This window comes from Salmo trutta, chromosome 33 (assembly GCF_901001165.1).
Source record: "Salmo trutta chromosome 33, fSalTru1.1, whole genome shotgun sequence".
Taxonomy (NCBI): Eukaryota; Metazoa; Chordata; class Actinopteri; order Salmoniformes; family Salmonidae; genus Salmo; species Salmo trutta.
In genome coordinates this window covers 5,228,220-5,245,152 of record NC_042989.1, presented here as the reverse complement: position 1 = coordinate 5,245,152, position 16,933 = coordinate 5,228,220, and the positions used below count along the sequence as shown (strand labels likewise).

At 45.4% G+C, this 16,933-nt stretch overlaps 1 protein-coding gene across 3 annotated transcripts in view; it reads left to right on the top strand.

Moving 5' to 3' along the window:
- mta1 (metastasis associated 1) overlaps window positions 1–16,808 on the top strand; it is a 41,418-nt gene extending 24,610 nt beyond the window's left edge. For 2 of the 3 annotated variants that reach the window (XM_029729580.1, XM_029729581.1), the window contains 14 exons: window positions 3,861–3,993; window positions 4,192–4,255; window positions 6,042–6,159; window positions 6,653–6,755; window positions 7,157–7,256; window positions 8,273–8,461; window positions 9,521–9,654; window positions 10,057–10,241; window positions 10,631–10,782; window positions 10,989–11,178; window positions 11,448–11,537; window positions 11,711–11,866; window positions 15,732–15,872; window positions 16,100–16,808. In XM_029729580.1, the coding sequence (XP_029585440.1) occupies window positions 3,861–3,993; window positions 4,192–4,255; window positions 6,042–6,159; window positions 6,653–6,755; window positions 7,157–7,256; window positions 8,273–8,461; window positions 9,521–9,654; window positions 10,057–10,241; window positions 10,631–10,782; window positions 10,989–11,178; window positions 11,448–11,537; window positions 11,711–11,866; window positions 15,732–15,835 (1,718 nt within the window). In that variant the 3' untranslated portion in view covers window positions 15,836–15,872; window positions 16,100–16,808. The remainder of the gene's footprint in view (window positions 1–3,860; window positions 3,994–4,191; window positions 4,256–6,041; window positions 6,160–6,652; window positions 6,756–7,156; window positions 7,257–8,272; window positions 8,462–9,520; window positions 9,655–10,056; window positions 10,242–10,630; window positions 10,783–10,988; window positions 11,179–11,447; window positions 11,538–11,710; window positions 11,867–15,731; window positions 15,873–16,099) is intronic. The other variant, XM_029729582.1, reaches the window with a different exon arrangement.
- Window positions 16,809–16,933: the final 125 nt, after the last annotated feature.

The following is a 16,933-nucleotide window of genomic DNA, read 5'->3' as shown; positions in this document are numbered from 1 at the left end:
GGCATGATTCCACCAATAGTAACATTCTGCATCTCTTTCAAAGTACTTTTATTTTGAAGGCAAACTGCAAATTTCACTATTGTGCCTAATCCTTATTGTGGCTAGCTTCACAACACAACCCGGTCCGGTCGAGCCTCACTAGCCAGATGGCGCTGTCTGGCTGCTTATAACGTTAGCTTTGGGCAACAGGGCTAAGTAGCTGGCTAGCTATTTATTTTCATGAACTGAGGTTCAATTTCAAAAGATGAACAAGTGGCTACCTAGCTAATACTTACTCACAAGGATTGCTAAGAATAATGGACATTACTGCAGTTTCTCCTGGCCATTGTTTTCAGGCTGGTTGTATTGGTGCTAGCTAGGTACCAAGCTAAAGCTAGCTAGCTACCCCAGAAGTTGCGGTCGAACAAATAATACTTTATTACCAACGCGGTATTGTGTAAGCACCGTTCGTGGCCTGTTTGCTTGTTTATTTGACATATCTTTTTTGACAGGCAAAGACCCAAACGGCTTTCCATCGTATGTTGTGAAGCTAATAGCAGTGCCGCTATTACTGTGCAACTCCGGTAGGGCAACATCTGAAAAATAGCGCACTTAGTAGTGTGTGCCGGTGCTCAACCAGTCGCGAAAGCCAACATCACCCACGACAGAGAACGGTTGATTGTCAAGGGCAATGAATCCCATTATCTTGGCGTTAATGGATTTCACCTTAGTTGTATCGCTGAAATTTTCTTACTCTTTCAAATGACTGCTCGATCCACACAGCAGACATTGTGGGCTAGGTTAGGAATGCTGTGTTGCACTTGTAGCACAACATTTATGTTGAGTACCTACGTTACATAGGTATGCACATCAGCTTTGACATCGGTGTTACGTGCTGACCACACCGCTCACATCGCATGCGTTGCAAAATAAATGTACACAAACATGCTATTCAATCATTGCACTGCTCGCGCTTGCCAACGAGTGTCTGTTGCCAAGCGCTAAAATAGAAGTCAGTTCTATTTGTGACGCTGAACGCGGTGCAAGTCCTGCCTCTCCCATCTCCTCATTGGTTTATAGAAGAATATCCCCACGTGCCAGCTCTTCATTGGTTATACCCACGTGGGTGATTGAAAGATGAACTGAGGTCGGTTGGTTCTGGTATTACACCATATTATGAAAGTTGGATGCCAATCGCCGTATAAAGTCCAACGAAGAAAAAGCCTGGAAGGAGGAGAGATGACTAGAAACGATTCGGTTGACCGTTTTATGTGTGGATTAATTGTCGGAGTAGAGGACCTTGTGCATTTCAGGTAAAGTAACAACTCAATGTTTATATCCCAGGACAAATTAGCTAGCTAAATTGCCATAAATGTTTAATGCTTTTCAACCTGTCCCCAAATGTAATATAATTGGTTCAGAGTTTGTTTTGATATTTCAACCTGTGTGTCGTGGTTGTGTTTGGTGTGGGGTGGGGGGGCAAAATCAATTTGCGCGCGCCAGGTTTAGGCATGGTGTTAAACTAGACATCGGGCCAATACCAATGTTGGCATTTTTAGCTAATATCTTCCGATATGTTTATCGTGCATGCAACTACACAGAAGCAAGCGTACGTGCTTTTTTTTGTCAGATTGGTTTGGCTGTGGGACTATGTACCGTAGTGTTTGTCCATTCTGTGATGGTGTCTATAATAAGAGTCTATATAAGAGTCTGCCTGGTGGGTGCTGAGTGAGTGTTGGTGAGAGTGAGCACTTATTGATTCTGGTCCCACTTCCCTTCTCCTGGAAATCCTTTGATTGCTTCTGTCGGTCTCTCTCCGGTCTCGGTCTCCCTCTCTAGGTCTCCCTCTCTCCGGTCTCGGTCTCCCTCTCTCCTGGGTCTCCCTGTCTCCGGTCTAGCGCCTTCTCTAATGAAATTTCAAATGAGCTGGAGCACGCGCCTGCTGGTTTCGCTTTCTACCCCCTGTCCCCCTTGGTCTCTCTCGTCTTCACTCTCCCTTCTTTTTCTCGGTCACCCTCGCTCCGTGTGTGTGTGGATATTAATCACACAGAGTGCATTCGGAAAGTATTCAGACCCCTTCACTTTTTCCACATTTTGTTACGTTACAGCCTTACTCTAAAATGGATAAAATTATTTGTTTCCCGTATCAATCTACACAATAGCCCATAATATCAAAGCAAAAACAGGTTTTTAATTTCTTTTGCAAATTTATAAATAAAACAACAGATCCTTTTGTATTCTGACCCTTTGCTATGAGACTTGATATTGAGCTCGGGTGCATCCGGTTTCCATTGATCATCCTTAATGTTTCTACAACTTGATCGGACCTATGGTAAAGTGAATTGATTGGATATGATTTGGAAAGGCACACATCTGTCTATCAGGTCCCACAGTTGACAGTGCATGTCAGAGAAAAAAACCAAGCAATGAGAGGGAAGGAATTGTCCATAGATTTCCGAAAGGCACAGATTGTGTTGATGCACAGATCTGGGGAAGGGTACCAAAACATTTCTGTAACATTGAAGGTCCCCAAGAACTCCATTCTTGAATGGAAGAAGTTTAGAACCACCAAGACTCTTCCTAGAGCTAGCCACCTGGCCAAACTGGGCAATCGGGGGAGAAGGGCCTTGGTCTGACAGAGCTCTAGAGTTCCTCTGTGGAGATGGGAGAACCTTCCAGAAGAACAACCGTCTCTGCAGTACTCCAACAATCAGGCCTTTATGGTAGAGTAGCCAGATGGAAGCCACTCCTCAGTAAAAGGCACATGACAGCTCGCTTGGAGTTTGCCAATAGGCACCTGAAGGACTCTCAGATAATGAAAAACAAGATTCCCTGCTCTGATGAAACCAAGATTGAACTCTTTGGCCTGAGTGCTAAGTGTCACATCTGGAGGAAACCTGGCACCATCCCTACGGTGACATATGGTGGTGGCAGCATCATGCTGTGGGGATGTTTTTCAGCAGCCGGGACTAGGAGAATAGTCCTGATTGAGGGAAAGATGAACGGAGCAAAGTACAGAGAGATCCATGATGAAAACCTGCTCAGGACCTCAGACTGGGGCGACGGTTCACCTTCCAACAGGACAACGACCCTAAGCACACAGCCAAGACAATGCAGGAGTGGCTTCGGGACAAGTCTCTCAATGTCCTTGAGTTGCCCAGCTAGAAGCCGAACTTGAACCCGATCGAACGTTTCTGAACTTATTTTGCTTTGTTTTTATGGGGTGTTGTGTGTAGACTGAGGGGGGGGGGGCAATTGAATCCATTTTAGAATATGGCTGTAACGTAAGAGTGAAGGGGTTTGAATACTTTCCGAATGTACTGTATCTGTCGCTCTTCTGCCTTCCCCCTCGTCTCCCTCCCGCCTTTAGCTCCATCCCCCACGTCTTCCTCCTCATAGACCACACACATCCAACGCCTGCTGAAATACTCTTCTGTGTCTTCTCCCACATGGGGAGAGGGGGTATAAAGAAAGAAGTAGAGGGAGAGGTTAGAGAGAAACATGCTGGGGGAGAATAGAGGGGCTTATAGAGAAACTCACCAGTCCAGGCAGGGATCAATATTCTCATTTACTAAATGAGCCTGGCACCTGCAGTGCCACAAAGCATTGACATGAACTCCTCTGGATCATTACCCTAGCTCATCTGCCTCATTACCCTAGCTACCTTCACGGTGTGAATACTGTTTTTGTTTGTCTTCACTGTTTTCTTGGAAAACAAATCTCTGTAGCATCTAATCCTTTTGTTTGGCTCTGGGTCTCTGGTTCTTCAGTATGTGGTGCCCTCACTTGGCTCAATCCTTGCCAGTTCTGCCCGAAACCCCCGTTTGTGTGTGTGTGAGCGAGCGAGCAAGCTAACTAACATGACCTTTGACCCCTATCAGGAGAGCTGGAGGAGGAGATGGAGAACCCGGAGTTGAACCCAGTTGACCTGCCAGAGAAACAGAAACACCAGCTGAGACACAGAGAGTTGTTCCTGTCCCGCCAGCTGGAGTCATTACCTGCTACACACATCCGGTACGACATGTCCTTACCATCTCACCTTGTGTTAGCTACCTGCTACAGACAATGAGAGTTGGTTACAAGTATACGTTAAAATACAGCCTGGAAAACAGATGGTACTTTCTTTCACCTGTATTATAGGAACGCATTGGTGTTATACGGCTGTACTGTATTTAAGAGCTACATCTCAATCAGATTGTGTGTGTGTCTCAGGGGAAAGTGTTGTGTCACTCTGCTCAATGAGACTGAGGCTCTGAAGTCCTATCTGGACCGGGAGGTAGGTGGCTGTCTTTATTGTCCTCACAGGCCTCATAACACCGTCTTCTCAGAGAGTGAATGGTGTGTGCCATAGCCTCTATGTATGGCTCTGATGTACAGTACCAGTCAAACGTTTGGACACACCTACTCATTCAAGGGTTTTTATTTTCTACATTGTAGAATAGTAGTGAAGACATCAACACTATGAAATAACACATGGAATCATGTAGTAACCCACTTTTTTTAAATTCAAATCGAAATGGATTTTATATTTGAGATTCTTCAAAGTAGCCACCCTTTGCTTTGATGACAGCTTTGCACACTCTTGGCGTTCTCTCAACCAGCTTCACGAGGTAGTCACCTGGAATGCATTTCAATTAACAGGTGTGTGTGTGTGTGCGCCTTGTTAATTTGTGGAATGTCTTTCCTTATTGCATTTGAGCCAATCAGTTGTCTTGTGACATGGAAGGGTTGGGCATACAGAAGATGAAGACCAAGTCCATATTATGGCAAGAACAGTTCAAATGAGCAAAGAGAAAAGACTGACTGACCTTCATGTCTTAAATGAGGTAATCTGGAGAATGTCAAGAACTTTGAACGTTTCTTCAAGTGCAGTCGCATAAAACAAGCGCCATGATGAAACTGGCTCTAATGAGGACCGCCACAGGAAAGGAAGACCCAGAGTTACTTCTGTTACAGAGGATAAGTTCTTTAGTTACCATCCTCAGAAATTTCATCTCAAATAAATGCTTCAGATTTCAAGTAACAGACAATAAGGATAAGAGACTTGCTTCGACCAAGAAACACGTGCAATGGTCATTAGACCGGTGGAAATCTGTCATTTAATCTGATGAGTCTAAATTTGAGATTTATGGTTCCAACCGCTGTGTCTTTGTGAGACAGAGTAGGTGAACGGATGATATCCACATGTGTGGTTCCCACCGTGAAGCATGGCGGAGGAAGTGTGATGGTGCTTTGCTGGTGTAATTGTCATTGATTTCATTTAGAATTCAAGGCACACTTAACCAGCATGGCTACCACAGCGTTTTGCAGCGATAGTCCCACTAAGTGCAAACCAGATGGGATATAATTTGTCACCTCTGGGCTGTGTAAGGGCTATTTGACCAAGGAGAGTGATGCAACAGATAAACCTGGCCTCCACAATCACCTGACCTCAGCCCAATTGAGATGGTTTGGGATGAGTTGGACTGCAGAGTGAAGGAAAAGCAGCCAACAAGTGCTCAGCATATGTGGGAACTCCGACTGTTGGGAAACCATTCCATGTGAAACTGGTTGAGAGAATGCCAAGAGTGCATAAAGCTGTCAAGGCGAAGGGTGTTTACTTTGAAGAATCTAAAATATATTTTGATGTATCACTTTTTGGGTTACTATGTGTGCTATTTCATAGTTTTGATGTCTTCACTATTATTCTGCAATGTAGAAAATAGTAAAAATAAAGAAACTCTGGAATGAGTAGGTGTCCAAACTTTTGACTGGTACTGTATGACCATGTTGGATGAGTTTGTGTGCCTGTGTCCAACTGACTGTGGTGTGTGTGTGTGTGTGTGTGTGTGTTAGTTGTGAGTCTTGGTGCTGTATGAATAATTCAGTGTGTTGACCCAGAATGTTCTTCTCACAGTCAGTAATGAGGAGACGAAAGATTGCTCTCTACACACACACTCTCAATCCACAACCCCACTCATTTTCTCCATTCCTATTTCTCTAACTCTTTTCTAATGTCTCTCCTCTCTCTATCCCTCCCTCTTTCCCCCCTCCCCACTTCTCTTCCCTCTCGCTCTCTCCAGGATGCATTCTTCTACTCGTTGGTCTACGACCCCCAACAGAAGACTCTGCTGGCTGATAAAGGGGAGATCAGGGTGGGGAACAAGTACCAGGCAGACATCACAGACTTCCTCAAAGAGGGTACGTACGCCAAAGACACTCGTACACAAAACTGTGGACTGTTAGCATTTTCCATAGGTAAATGTGACACGCTAGCTGGTAGATTAGACTCCTGGCTAGTATTCTCTTTGGTAGTGCAAGCAGGGTCCAATCTCATCTCAAGGCTCAGTCAGTGGGAGGGCATGGGCGTCTGTCCCACTGCCTAATAAACCCAGTGCAATTGGAACAATTATGCAACGTTATGACAAGGAGTGTGTTATCAAAGTGAGTTTTACTGAGGAGCCATGTCACACCAATTGTGTTGGAGAGGGTCAAAGGGCAGGATATTCACCGTTTTGTGGATCTCTCTATCGAAGGAATCATAACCACATCACCCCAAGACTTTTGGAGAGCCAGAACTAAATTGAGTTTGGTTAACCACAGGGCTGTCTAGTCCGATGGAGTGTATCAGACTGGTGACTGTGCTGACTGCTGACTGCTTACTAACTGGTGATTGTGCTAACTGGGCCCCCAGGTGAGGAGGATGGCAGGGACCTGGCCAAGCTGGAGGAGAGGGTGTGGGACCCCAGCAGTCCCCTCACAGAGAAACAGATCGACCAGTTCCTGGTTGTGGCTCGGTAAGTGGCTCCGGTCCGGTGGGCTGTGGTGAATGGGTAAGTGGTTCTACTGTAGTGGTAGTGCCTTGGTAAGACTGCTGTGAACTGGATAGCCAATGTCAAATATTTTTCAGTAAGACTTTTTGGTTAGTGGCTCGGTAAGACGGTGTGCAAGGGTATTGGATCAATCAGTAAGAAGACTGGTCTTCACACAGGTCTATTCTAGTCAGATTTGCACTATTGTCAAAAAACATGATATCTGGAGGATTAATAGACTCCTGCAGTATAAAAATGTTTGCACTCACTACTGTAAGTCGCTTTGGATAAGAGCATCTGCTAAATGACTTAAATGTAAAAATTGTATCCCTGTCTGTCTCTCATCCATCTCTTTCCCTCTGCCGCCTCATCCGTCTGTCTCTCAGGTCAGTGGGTACCTTTGCGCGGGCTCTAGACTGCAGTAGTTCTGTCCGGCAGCCCAGTCTCCACATGAGTGCTGCTGCTGCCTCTAGAGACATCACCCTGGTAAGACACAGACACACATTGCCCACTTCCCTAGGTAGGGTCAGGCCAGAGTTGAGTGCTGTTAGCCCAGGGGTATGCTGGGAGCTACAGTAGAAGGTGTGTATGTGAGCTTGTCTGTGTGTGTGTTAGCTTGCCATAGTGTGAGGATCAGTAACGAGCAGGATTCAGCCTGCCCCAGACGCCACACGTTCCGGCCCACTTCTGCACCTCATATATAAAACATGAAACGCAGGCCTCCGAGCTACACACATCCATGAACACATGCGCACAACGCACGTCCACTCAGACTCGCCAATAGAGACGCTCACACTAAGTCAAGTGACAAGATAATAGCCCATCCACTTCTGTTTTTTGACACTGCTCTGTTCCTCAACCTTGGTGGCTTTGACAAGCAGAATAATGGGGACCCTTTGCTCGGTTTGTATTTTACGAGGGTGGGTTTTGTTTGCTGGGTGTATGTGGAAAAACCAGGGTTGTGTTCATTAGGGCACACGGTAAACCAGGGTTGTGTTCATTAGGGCACACGGTAAACAGGATTGTGTTCATTAGGGCACACGGTAAACACAGTTATCTCTTCATTCAAAGACTCAATCATGGACACTCTTACAGACAGTTGTGGCTACTTTGTATGATGTATTGTTGTCTCTACCTTCTTGCCCTTTATGCTGTTGTCTGTGCCCAATAATGTTTGTACCCTGTTTTGTGCTGCTACCATGTGTTGCTGCCTTGCTATGTTGTCGTAGGTTTCTCTTGTTGTGATGTGTTTTGTCCTATATTTATATTTTATTTATTTTAATCCCAGCCCCCATCCCCGCAGGAGGCCTTTTGGTAGGCCTTCATTGTAAATAAGAATGTGTTCTTAACTGACTTGCCTAGATAAATGTTAAATAAAATAAAAAAACGCACAAGTGTTTCATATTGGACCAGTACAGATGGTACCTCCCAGTTTTGATGTTTCTTCTGTTTTGTGCCTACCGAACACTACCTGCCATTTTGCCCCCCTCTCCTCTCCCCAGTTCCATGCCATGGACAGCCTGGATAAGACGCGTTATGACATGACGCGGGCCATCGCTGCGCTGGTTCCCCAAGGAGGGCCTGTTCTCTGCCGGGACGAAATGGAGGAGTGGAGCGCCTCCGAGGCCAACCTGTTTGAAGAGGCCCTGGAGAAATACGGAAAAGACTTCACAGACATACAACAGGACTTTGTGAGTACAGACTGACGGGTAGCCAGTCAGGAAGGCACGATTCTGCTGCCTTGGCTTGGACTAGCCTCGACAAGGAAGCTCTGATGTACATGCCACCAAAAATAAGGGGGAAGAGAAACAATGCTTAGACTGAGAGGAACTGGCTCAGTTCAAGGCTTACAATATGGATCTCTGGGATGGGCAACTGGTGGCCCGCAGATCAGTTTCCCCATGGCAAAACGAGTATTACATGAAATGTGTTAGAAAATAGCTAAATCTTTTCCCCATGGCAAAATCTGTAGCATTGGAGTAAATTAACTGTAAAACGTAAATGTTTTCTCTCCGCTTTCAAGAGGGTGGCCGCTAAAAAATGTTTTGCTCGCAAGGTGGGTGGGGGCCAACAATTTGTTTTACTTAGGGCCCCCAAAAGGCTATCCATACCCGGATCTGACTGCATGTGTGGGTATGGATGTGGGTTCACAGACCCGCTAGCCACTGTAGCCCCTCATGATGAGCTCTGATTTTTTTGTTGTTGTGGCCCCCACCCCCATCAAAGTTGCCCATCCTTTATGTAACTAATAGTGAGACACTCAACTCAGAGACTCACAGGGATCCTATTGAGAGCAGAGAAGAGAATCCAGCATGTCTGCTGTAGCTATAGAGATGGATACTGTATGTCTATCTCTGTCAGCCAGGTGCTGCTGTTGCCCTGAGGGGGAAGAATAAATGAATGAGGTTTCTGCAGTCTTTACACTGTGCCTCACTCTGCCACCTGGTGATGGGTTACAGTCTGTGCACTACCCAGCCTACAGCCACTGGCTGCTGTTAGGGGTGGGGCTTGCTCTCTCTGGCAGCCTGACAATTCAGTTGCCTCTTTCAAAACTTTTTTTAAAGAGCGCAGTGTTCATTTTTCCCGTCGAAGATCAAAGTATTTGCTTACAAAGATGTAGGAAATGTACTAATGTAGTGCCCTAAAGCATGATGGTGAGGACCGTTGTCTGTGAGGTGGGAAGGGCTCTAAAGCATGACGACGACATATCTGTGATGTTGAAACTTCTTGTCTCTCGTCCTCCCTGGCAGCTCCCCTGGAAGTCCCTGACCAGTATCATAGAGTACTACTACATGTGGAAGACCACAGACAGATACGTACAGCAGAAACGGTTAAAAGCAGCAGAGGCAGAGAGCAAGTTGAAGCAGGTCTACATCCCCAACTAGTGAGTATCTATCTGGCTGGCTACTGGGATACTGTGATTCTTGTCAGGCCCCTACAGCAAGTCCCAATTTGCACTCTGCCGCTAAGTCTTCGGTGTTTGCAGATCGGAAGGCTCTGTATAAGTGTAATCGGTAGCGGTGGAGCGTCTGCAAACAATGGAGGGATGGTGCCGAAGGGTTAGGGAGATATTTGGGACTGGCTGCAGATGACGGTTCCCACTAGATGGTCAAGCTGCAAAGCTTTTTGGTCTTAATTTAAGGTTTGGGTTAGGCATAAGGTTATCAGTTAGGTTTAAAATCTGATTTTAAGAAGAGAAATTGTAGAAATAGGTGGGGTTTATGACTTTGCAACTTGCCCGGATAGTGACGACCGCGTCTCTGATCCTCTGCCCACTTCCTCATAGCAACAAGCCCAACCCCAACCAGCTGAGTGTTAACAGTGTAAAGCCTGGAGGTGTGGGAGGCCTGGTGAACGGCTCCGGGGCGGCAGCTGGAGCCGCAGCCGGGGGTTTGCCTGGAGCTCTGGGGGTGATATCAGTTCCCCCAGGACAGATCCCAGGTCTGGGCCGCGCCTGCGAAAGCTGCTACAGTGAGTAACACCACAACTGTCCTGTTTCCTGGATGATGAAAAAAAGAGACCAGGAAGTAAACCTGGGAGTCAAGAGTACATGTGCTCCTAGTACAGATATACAGTACCTCCTGAAGAACCTTGAGATTCACTCTCATCCTAGTATGATCTCTTCCCCATACTACAGTAGCAAGGCTCCAAGCCAAGCCTCCAAGCCAAGCCTCCATCTCTATTGCTGTTATTTAACAATGAAGGAGTGGGAGTTTTTAGGACGGAGAGCGAGGCAAAGCTCAGCTCACGCTGCAGTAGAATCTATTCAGAGCCATTTTAGGTGTTAATAAAGTCTTAAATGTTTTAAAGACTCACTGTGTGTCTCTCGACGTGTGTCCTCTTTCTCTCTGTGCGTGTAGCCACCAGCTCGTACCAGTGGTACTCGTGGGGTCCCCCCAACATGCAGTGTCGTCTGTGTGCTTCCTGCTGGACCTACTGGAAGAAGTATGGAGGACTGAAGATGCCAACCAGACTGGAAGGAGAGCGGCCTGGACCCAACCGCAACAACATGGTAAACAACTCAAACTGAGATATCATGTATTGGATAAAAACATTTTCACAGGTAATGTGAAACTGACCAGGAAAAACTTCCCGGACATTCTGTATAACAACTTACAACCCTTTGTCTTGGACTCCACTCTCGTCTCTGCTTGTTGTCCATTCTCTAACAATTTCTCGCTAACAATACCCTCACTCTCTCTCTTCCCCCACCACCAGTCTCCTCACAGTGTGCCCATGCGTCACGGTGGGAGCCCCAAGTTTGCTGTGAAGACGAAACAGGCCTTCTACCTACAGACCACCCAGGTGACACGCGCCGCCCGACGGGTTTGTCAGGACATCATCAGACCACGCTTCCTCGCCCGGCACCCTTACCTCCCTCTCAATACAGCCCAAATCAAACAAGAGTGTGAGTACTGTACCCCTCAACCCCTACTACCTCCTCACCACCCAAATCAAGGCGTAGCGAGAGTACGACGTAGACCTGGATCCTGTTCATTAAGGCACCAAACGGACCAAAACTGAGTAAAACGGGGAGGAATTGGAACCTGGAATTGTCCAATAAGAAACGTTTGTTTTATTTTCCTGTTGCAAAATGTTTTGAAAGGTCTCAGTGGCTGTCTTATGTAACTGTCTGCTGAAATGTGGTACATGCATACTGACTCTTGTGTATTTCAGGTGCGCTGCGGTTGCCAGACGAGCCCAAAAAGCCCTTGCCGCTGAAGCCAGTTGAGAGGAAGCCTCTGGAGTTTGTTGTCCGATATCTAGGTGAGGATCTGTTACGCCCATCTGTAATCTTTAATTTTCAGTCTGCTAAATGACATACTGTATTATATATTATAGTCTGTTTTAGCCGGTGTTGGTTTTGCGATTTTAAACTCATATCTTTCCGTTTTCTCTTCCTTTCTGTCTCTTCCGCCCTCCTCTCTCCGGGTCCCCAGAAGCCCACCCGTGCCCTCCCAAACATGACCCCCCGCGTGGCCAGACGGTCACCACGGGTAGCCTGACACCCATCAAGTCCACACCCAACATCCTCAACAACGGCTCGCCCACCATCCTGGGCAAACGCACCTACGAGCAGCACAACGGCATTGATGGTGAGAGACCGAGGTGCGGGAGAGGAGTGGAAAGGGGTTGGAGCAGTTGGGATGTTGATGGAAGACTGTTTTGGTCATTGCTGCACTCCATTGGGGTTGGAGTCTGCAACCCAACGTTTTGTGTCTTTGTGGCCTCCCTTTCTCCACCCCTCCCCCTCATCTCCCTTTGTCTCAATGTACTACTGTAACTGGTTATACATGCCCCTCTTTCTTTCGCCCGCCAACTTTCTGCCTTTCATATTCTCTCTCTCTTTACCCCCCCTCTTTCTCCCTTGACAGTTTATTATTTTTTCACCATCTGTCTCTGTCACTCTTCTTTACCCCCTCTTCTCATGCACCGTTCTTTTTTTCCTGCTCTCCATTTCTCTCTTTGTCTCTGTATATCCATCTCAGTAGGTTGTAGTGAAGGCTGGGTTCTTTCTCTGTGGTGTATATCGCTCTAGGCTACGGCGGGTGTTGTCATGGTAACGGAGCGGTAGCCAGGACCTATCTGAGACAGGAGACCAGAGGGGTGGTGTGGTTCGCTGGGACCTCGCCCCCTAATAACTCTTCTCTCCTGGACCACAGCAGGGCTAGTCCACACTCACTAGGGACTATGTCCATGTTCAGAAAGGAGGAGCACCTGTCAATGTGTGTGTTGCATAGAGATAGAAGGAGAAACATGGAGGGGGAAGATGTGGAGAGTAACGGCGGGAGGGAGCTAGGCCTATAGGCTACCTATAATGAGTGGTTCTACTGTGTCTTCTAAGGCACGGTTTCCCAAACTCAGTCCTGCCCCTCTCTGGGTGCACGCTTTGGTTTTTGCCCTAGCACTACACAGCTGATTCAAATAATCAAAGCTTGATGCTGAGTTGGTTATTTGAATCAGCTGTGTAGTGCCAGGGCATAAACCAAAGCGTGCACCCAGGAGGCCCCCAGGGCCGAGTTTGGGAAACCCTGCTCTTAGGAGGACTGCAGTGCAGGCTAGCTGGTGTCTACAGACATCTTCTCTGGGTTTGGAGTTTGGACGGGAGACAAGACTCCTAGAATACAGTTGAAGTCGGAAGTTTACATACACTTAGGTTGGGGTCATTAAAACTCGTTTTTCAACCACTCAACAAATTTCTTGTTAACAAACTATAGTTTTGGCAAGTCGGCTGGGACATCTACTTTGTGCATGACACAAGTAATTTTTCCAACGATTGTTTACAGATTATTTCAGTTATAATTCACTGTATCACAATTCCAGTGGGTCAGAAGTTTGCATACACTAAGTTGACTGTGCCTTTAAACAGCTTGGAAAATTCCAGAAAATGATGTCAATGCTTTAGAAGCTTCTGATAGGCTAATTGACATCATTTGAGTCAATTGGAGGTGTACTTGTGGATGTATTTCAAGGCCTACCTTCAAACTCAGTGCCTTTTTGCTTGACATCATGGGAAAATCCAAAGAAATCAGCCAAGACTGCAGAAAATAAATTGTAGACCTCCACAAGTCTGGTTCATCCTTGGGAGCAACTTCCAAACGCCTGAAGGTACCACGTTCATCTGTACAAACAATAGTACGCAAGTATAAACACCATGGGACCACGTAGCCGTCATACCGCTCAGGAAGGAGATGCGTTCTGTCTCCTAGAGATGAACGTACTTTGGTGCGAAAAGTGCAAATCAATCACAGATCAACAGCAAAGGACCTTGTGGAGATGCTGGAGGAACCGGGTACAAAAGTATCAATACCCACAGTAAAACGAGTCTTATATCAACATAACCTGAAAGGACGCTCAGCAAGGAAGAAGCCAATGCTCCAAAACCGCCATACAAAAGCCAGACTACGGTTTGCAACTGCACATGGGGACAAAGATTGTACTTTTTGGAGAAATGTCCTCTGGTCTGATGAAAAAAAATAAAAATAGAACTGTTTGGCCATAATGACCATCGTTATGTTTGGCGGAAAAAGGGGGAGGCTTGCAAGCCGAAGAACACCATCCCAACCGTGAAGCACAGGGGTGGCAGCATCATATTGTGGGGGTGCTTTGCTGCAGGAGGGACTGGTGCATGTCACAAAATAGATGGCATCATGATGTAGGAAAGTAAGTGGATATATTGAAGCAACATCTCAAGACATCAGTCACGAAGTTAAAGCTTGGTCGCAAATGGGTCTTCCAAATGGACAATAACCCCAAGCACACTTCCAAAGTTGTGGCAAAATGGCTTAAGGACAACAAAGTTGAGGTATTATAGTGGCCATCACAAAGCCATGACCTCAATCCTATAGTAAATTTGTGGGCAGAACTGAAAAAGCATGTGTGAGCAAGGAGGCCTACAAACCTCACTCAGTTACACCAGCTCTGTCGGGAGGAATGGGCCAAAATTCACCCAACTTATTGTGGGAAGCTTGTGGAAGGCTACCTGAAATGTTTGACCCAAGTCAAACAATTTAAAGGCAATGCTACCAAATACTAATTGAGTGTATGTAAACTTCTGACCCACTGGGAATGTGGTGAAAGAAATAAAAGCTGAAATAAATCTCTACTATTATTCTGACATTTCACATTCTTAAAATAAAGTGGTGATCCTCACTGACCTAAGACAGGGAATTTCTACTCGGATTAAATGTCAGGAATTGTGCAAAACTGAGTTTACATACACCTTAGCCAAATACATTTAAACTTCCGACTTCAACTGTATCTGCTGTCTGTGCCTGACTAGTCTGAACGCCACTTCATGTCTGTCTCCTTTTCATTTAGGAAAAATAATTTATTTGTCCTCTGTGTTTACGCACACGTCACGGACTGCACTACTACATTATTGACATGAATATGCTACAGCAAGTTTCCATCAATCTCATTTGATATGCTGTATGAACAGATCAGTTTGATCACAGCCCTGTTTACACAATTGTCTGATCTAATAAGACACCCTTCTGTCTTGAGTGGGGGTCAGGGTTTGGGACAGGAAGTGTGTCACTGGGTGGAGTGGCTCTCCTGCTGCAGCGCAGGGCAGATGAACATGCAGTACTACAGAAAACCAACAGGGGGCAGGAGGGAACCTTTTAATGCTGCTGTTCCATCGGCATCAGTCGCTCAGTGCTGGAGGCTTTACAATAGACTAGAGTCTTGATAGTGTGTCTGCTAGCCATGGGCACGGGTATTAGAATATTTCAGTATCCGAGCAGACGTTAGTATTCCATTACTTGCAAGAGTATCCATTTTTACGAAGAAAAAAAACCCCGTATAGGCCTATTATAACAAAAGGCTTTGTCTAAAATGAAATGTATATGACATTTCTACATAGCCTACAAGGATAGACCATTACATTAGACGTTTTAATAAAGCAGTTTTATGACAGTTTTTATGAGTGTGCCCCATTATAACAAAAAGATGTACTGGTAGCCTACACACTTTTCACACTTGTAGCGTGTTGTTATTGTCTGTCAATCAAAGCGGCAGTACAGTCAGAGGCTCCGTGTGTAGCAAGGGAAGTGGGAGATTTCTAATCAATGCAAAATGGAATTTAAAATGATGGGATTCAGTTGGCTAAATGAGGGAGTAGGCTATAATGATCAACCAACCGGTATAGGATGTTTTAATATGGAGTTGTTGTAGACAAGGATGGGGAGCGCCGCAAAATAGCCTCGTTACGTTAGCCAGCTAGCTTCTTTACATCGATTTGATGCAGTCGAGACCGACACTACCAGATGATGATTTAGAGAACCTTTCGCAGCAACAAGTTTGTCTAACTAGCGCAAGTTTGGCTACTCTCTCTCTGTCTCTGTGTGTTCCAAAAAAGTTGTCTACTGGGGGGGGGGGAAATCAGAATATTATTTAAATAGTGCAATTTCACATGCCCTTTCCTTGTGACTGTGTAGTAATATCCATCTCTGCTAGGTATGAAGCCCAAAGCCCCTCAGTGGGATATTATGGCCAAGAGGACAGCTGAGCCAGGCCGGACCACCTCTGCCCCTATGCAGCAGGTACATGAACTGGACTGACTGACCCCAGCAGGAACCTCTATAACCTTTACACAAGGTAGGACACCTCTCGTTCAAGGATTCATTTGTTGGCTGATTTGATGATTTTGTTATTTCAGTGACTTTCATCTTTAAGATGTCCTGTCGATATGGGCTCATAAGATACTAGATATTCCAAAAGTAATGCATTTACAGTGTTAAATAGTACTTTATTGCATTCTGCAGTAGAATCATATAGTGGAGTATAAGAGATGAAGTCTGAACCCTCCTGTTTTCTTACCCCAGGTAAATGAAATGGGAATGTATTTTTCCACATCCAGAGATGGAGTTGGGGGGATTTGAGTGGAGGAGGGCTGAAAGCCGCAGCACCATCATTGATTGTCCATCATCTCACCCAATCAGCACGAGCCTGCAAAACTGTCAAAGACCAATGGACCAATTGTCTTTGGGAATGGATCTAAGGCTTTGGCCTATCAGAAGACTTCCTGACTCAACAGGACTGTGTTTATTACTTAACCTTGTTATTACTGTCATTATTGTAATTATAATTATTATTTTTTGTTTTTTTACCGAGTATAACCCGACAGCTTATCAGTTTAAATGTTAATTAAAAAAAACGGTAACTTTAAGTTTCATGGCAACTTCTTGGTGTTGTTGCGTGGAAAACCCCTGTGGAAAAGGGTGAAAGAACGACTGTCTGTATTGTAATATAAGCCATTTGCATTTTTTTTTTTTTACATGTTTATTAAATACACAACAAGGAGAGAAAGATTAATTTCAATGACATAAGAATAACTCCTTGGTGGTTTTTGTTTCATTTATTATTTTGAAAGCTTCTAGAGTTTTCTGATTCTGTTTTGTGAGCAGGCCCGACCCTATTTGGCCCGAGAGGTTTAACTTATTGAGAAACTGAAACATGCTGTTTTTTCTACCTTTTTCACAAGTAATGCATCTATGCTTCAATGATGTAATTAAAAAGATGATTGATTTTTTTTTTTTCTTCTCCTTGTGTGGGATTACTGTTCTGGTTGTGGAACTCCTAGGTTTGTGTCCCAAATGGCACCTTAAATTTTACATAGGGCTCAGGGTTCTGGTCAAAAGTAATGCACAATATAAATC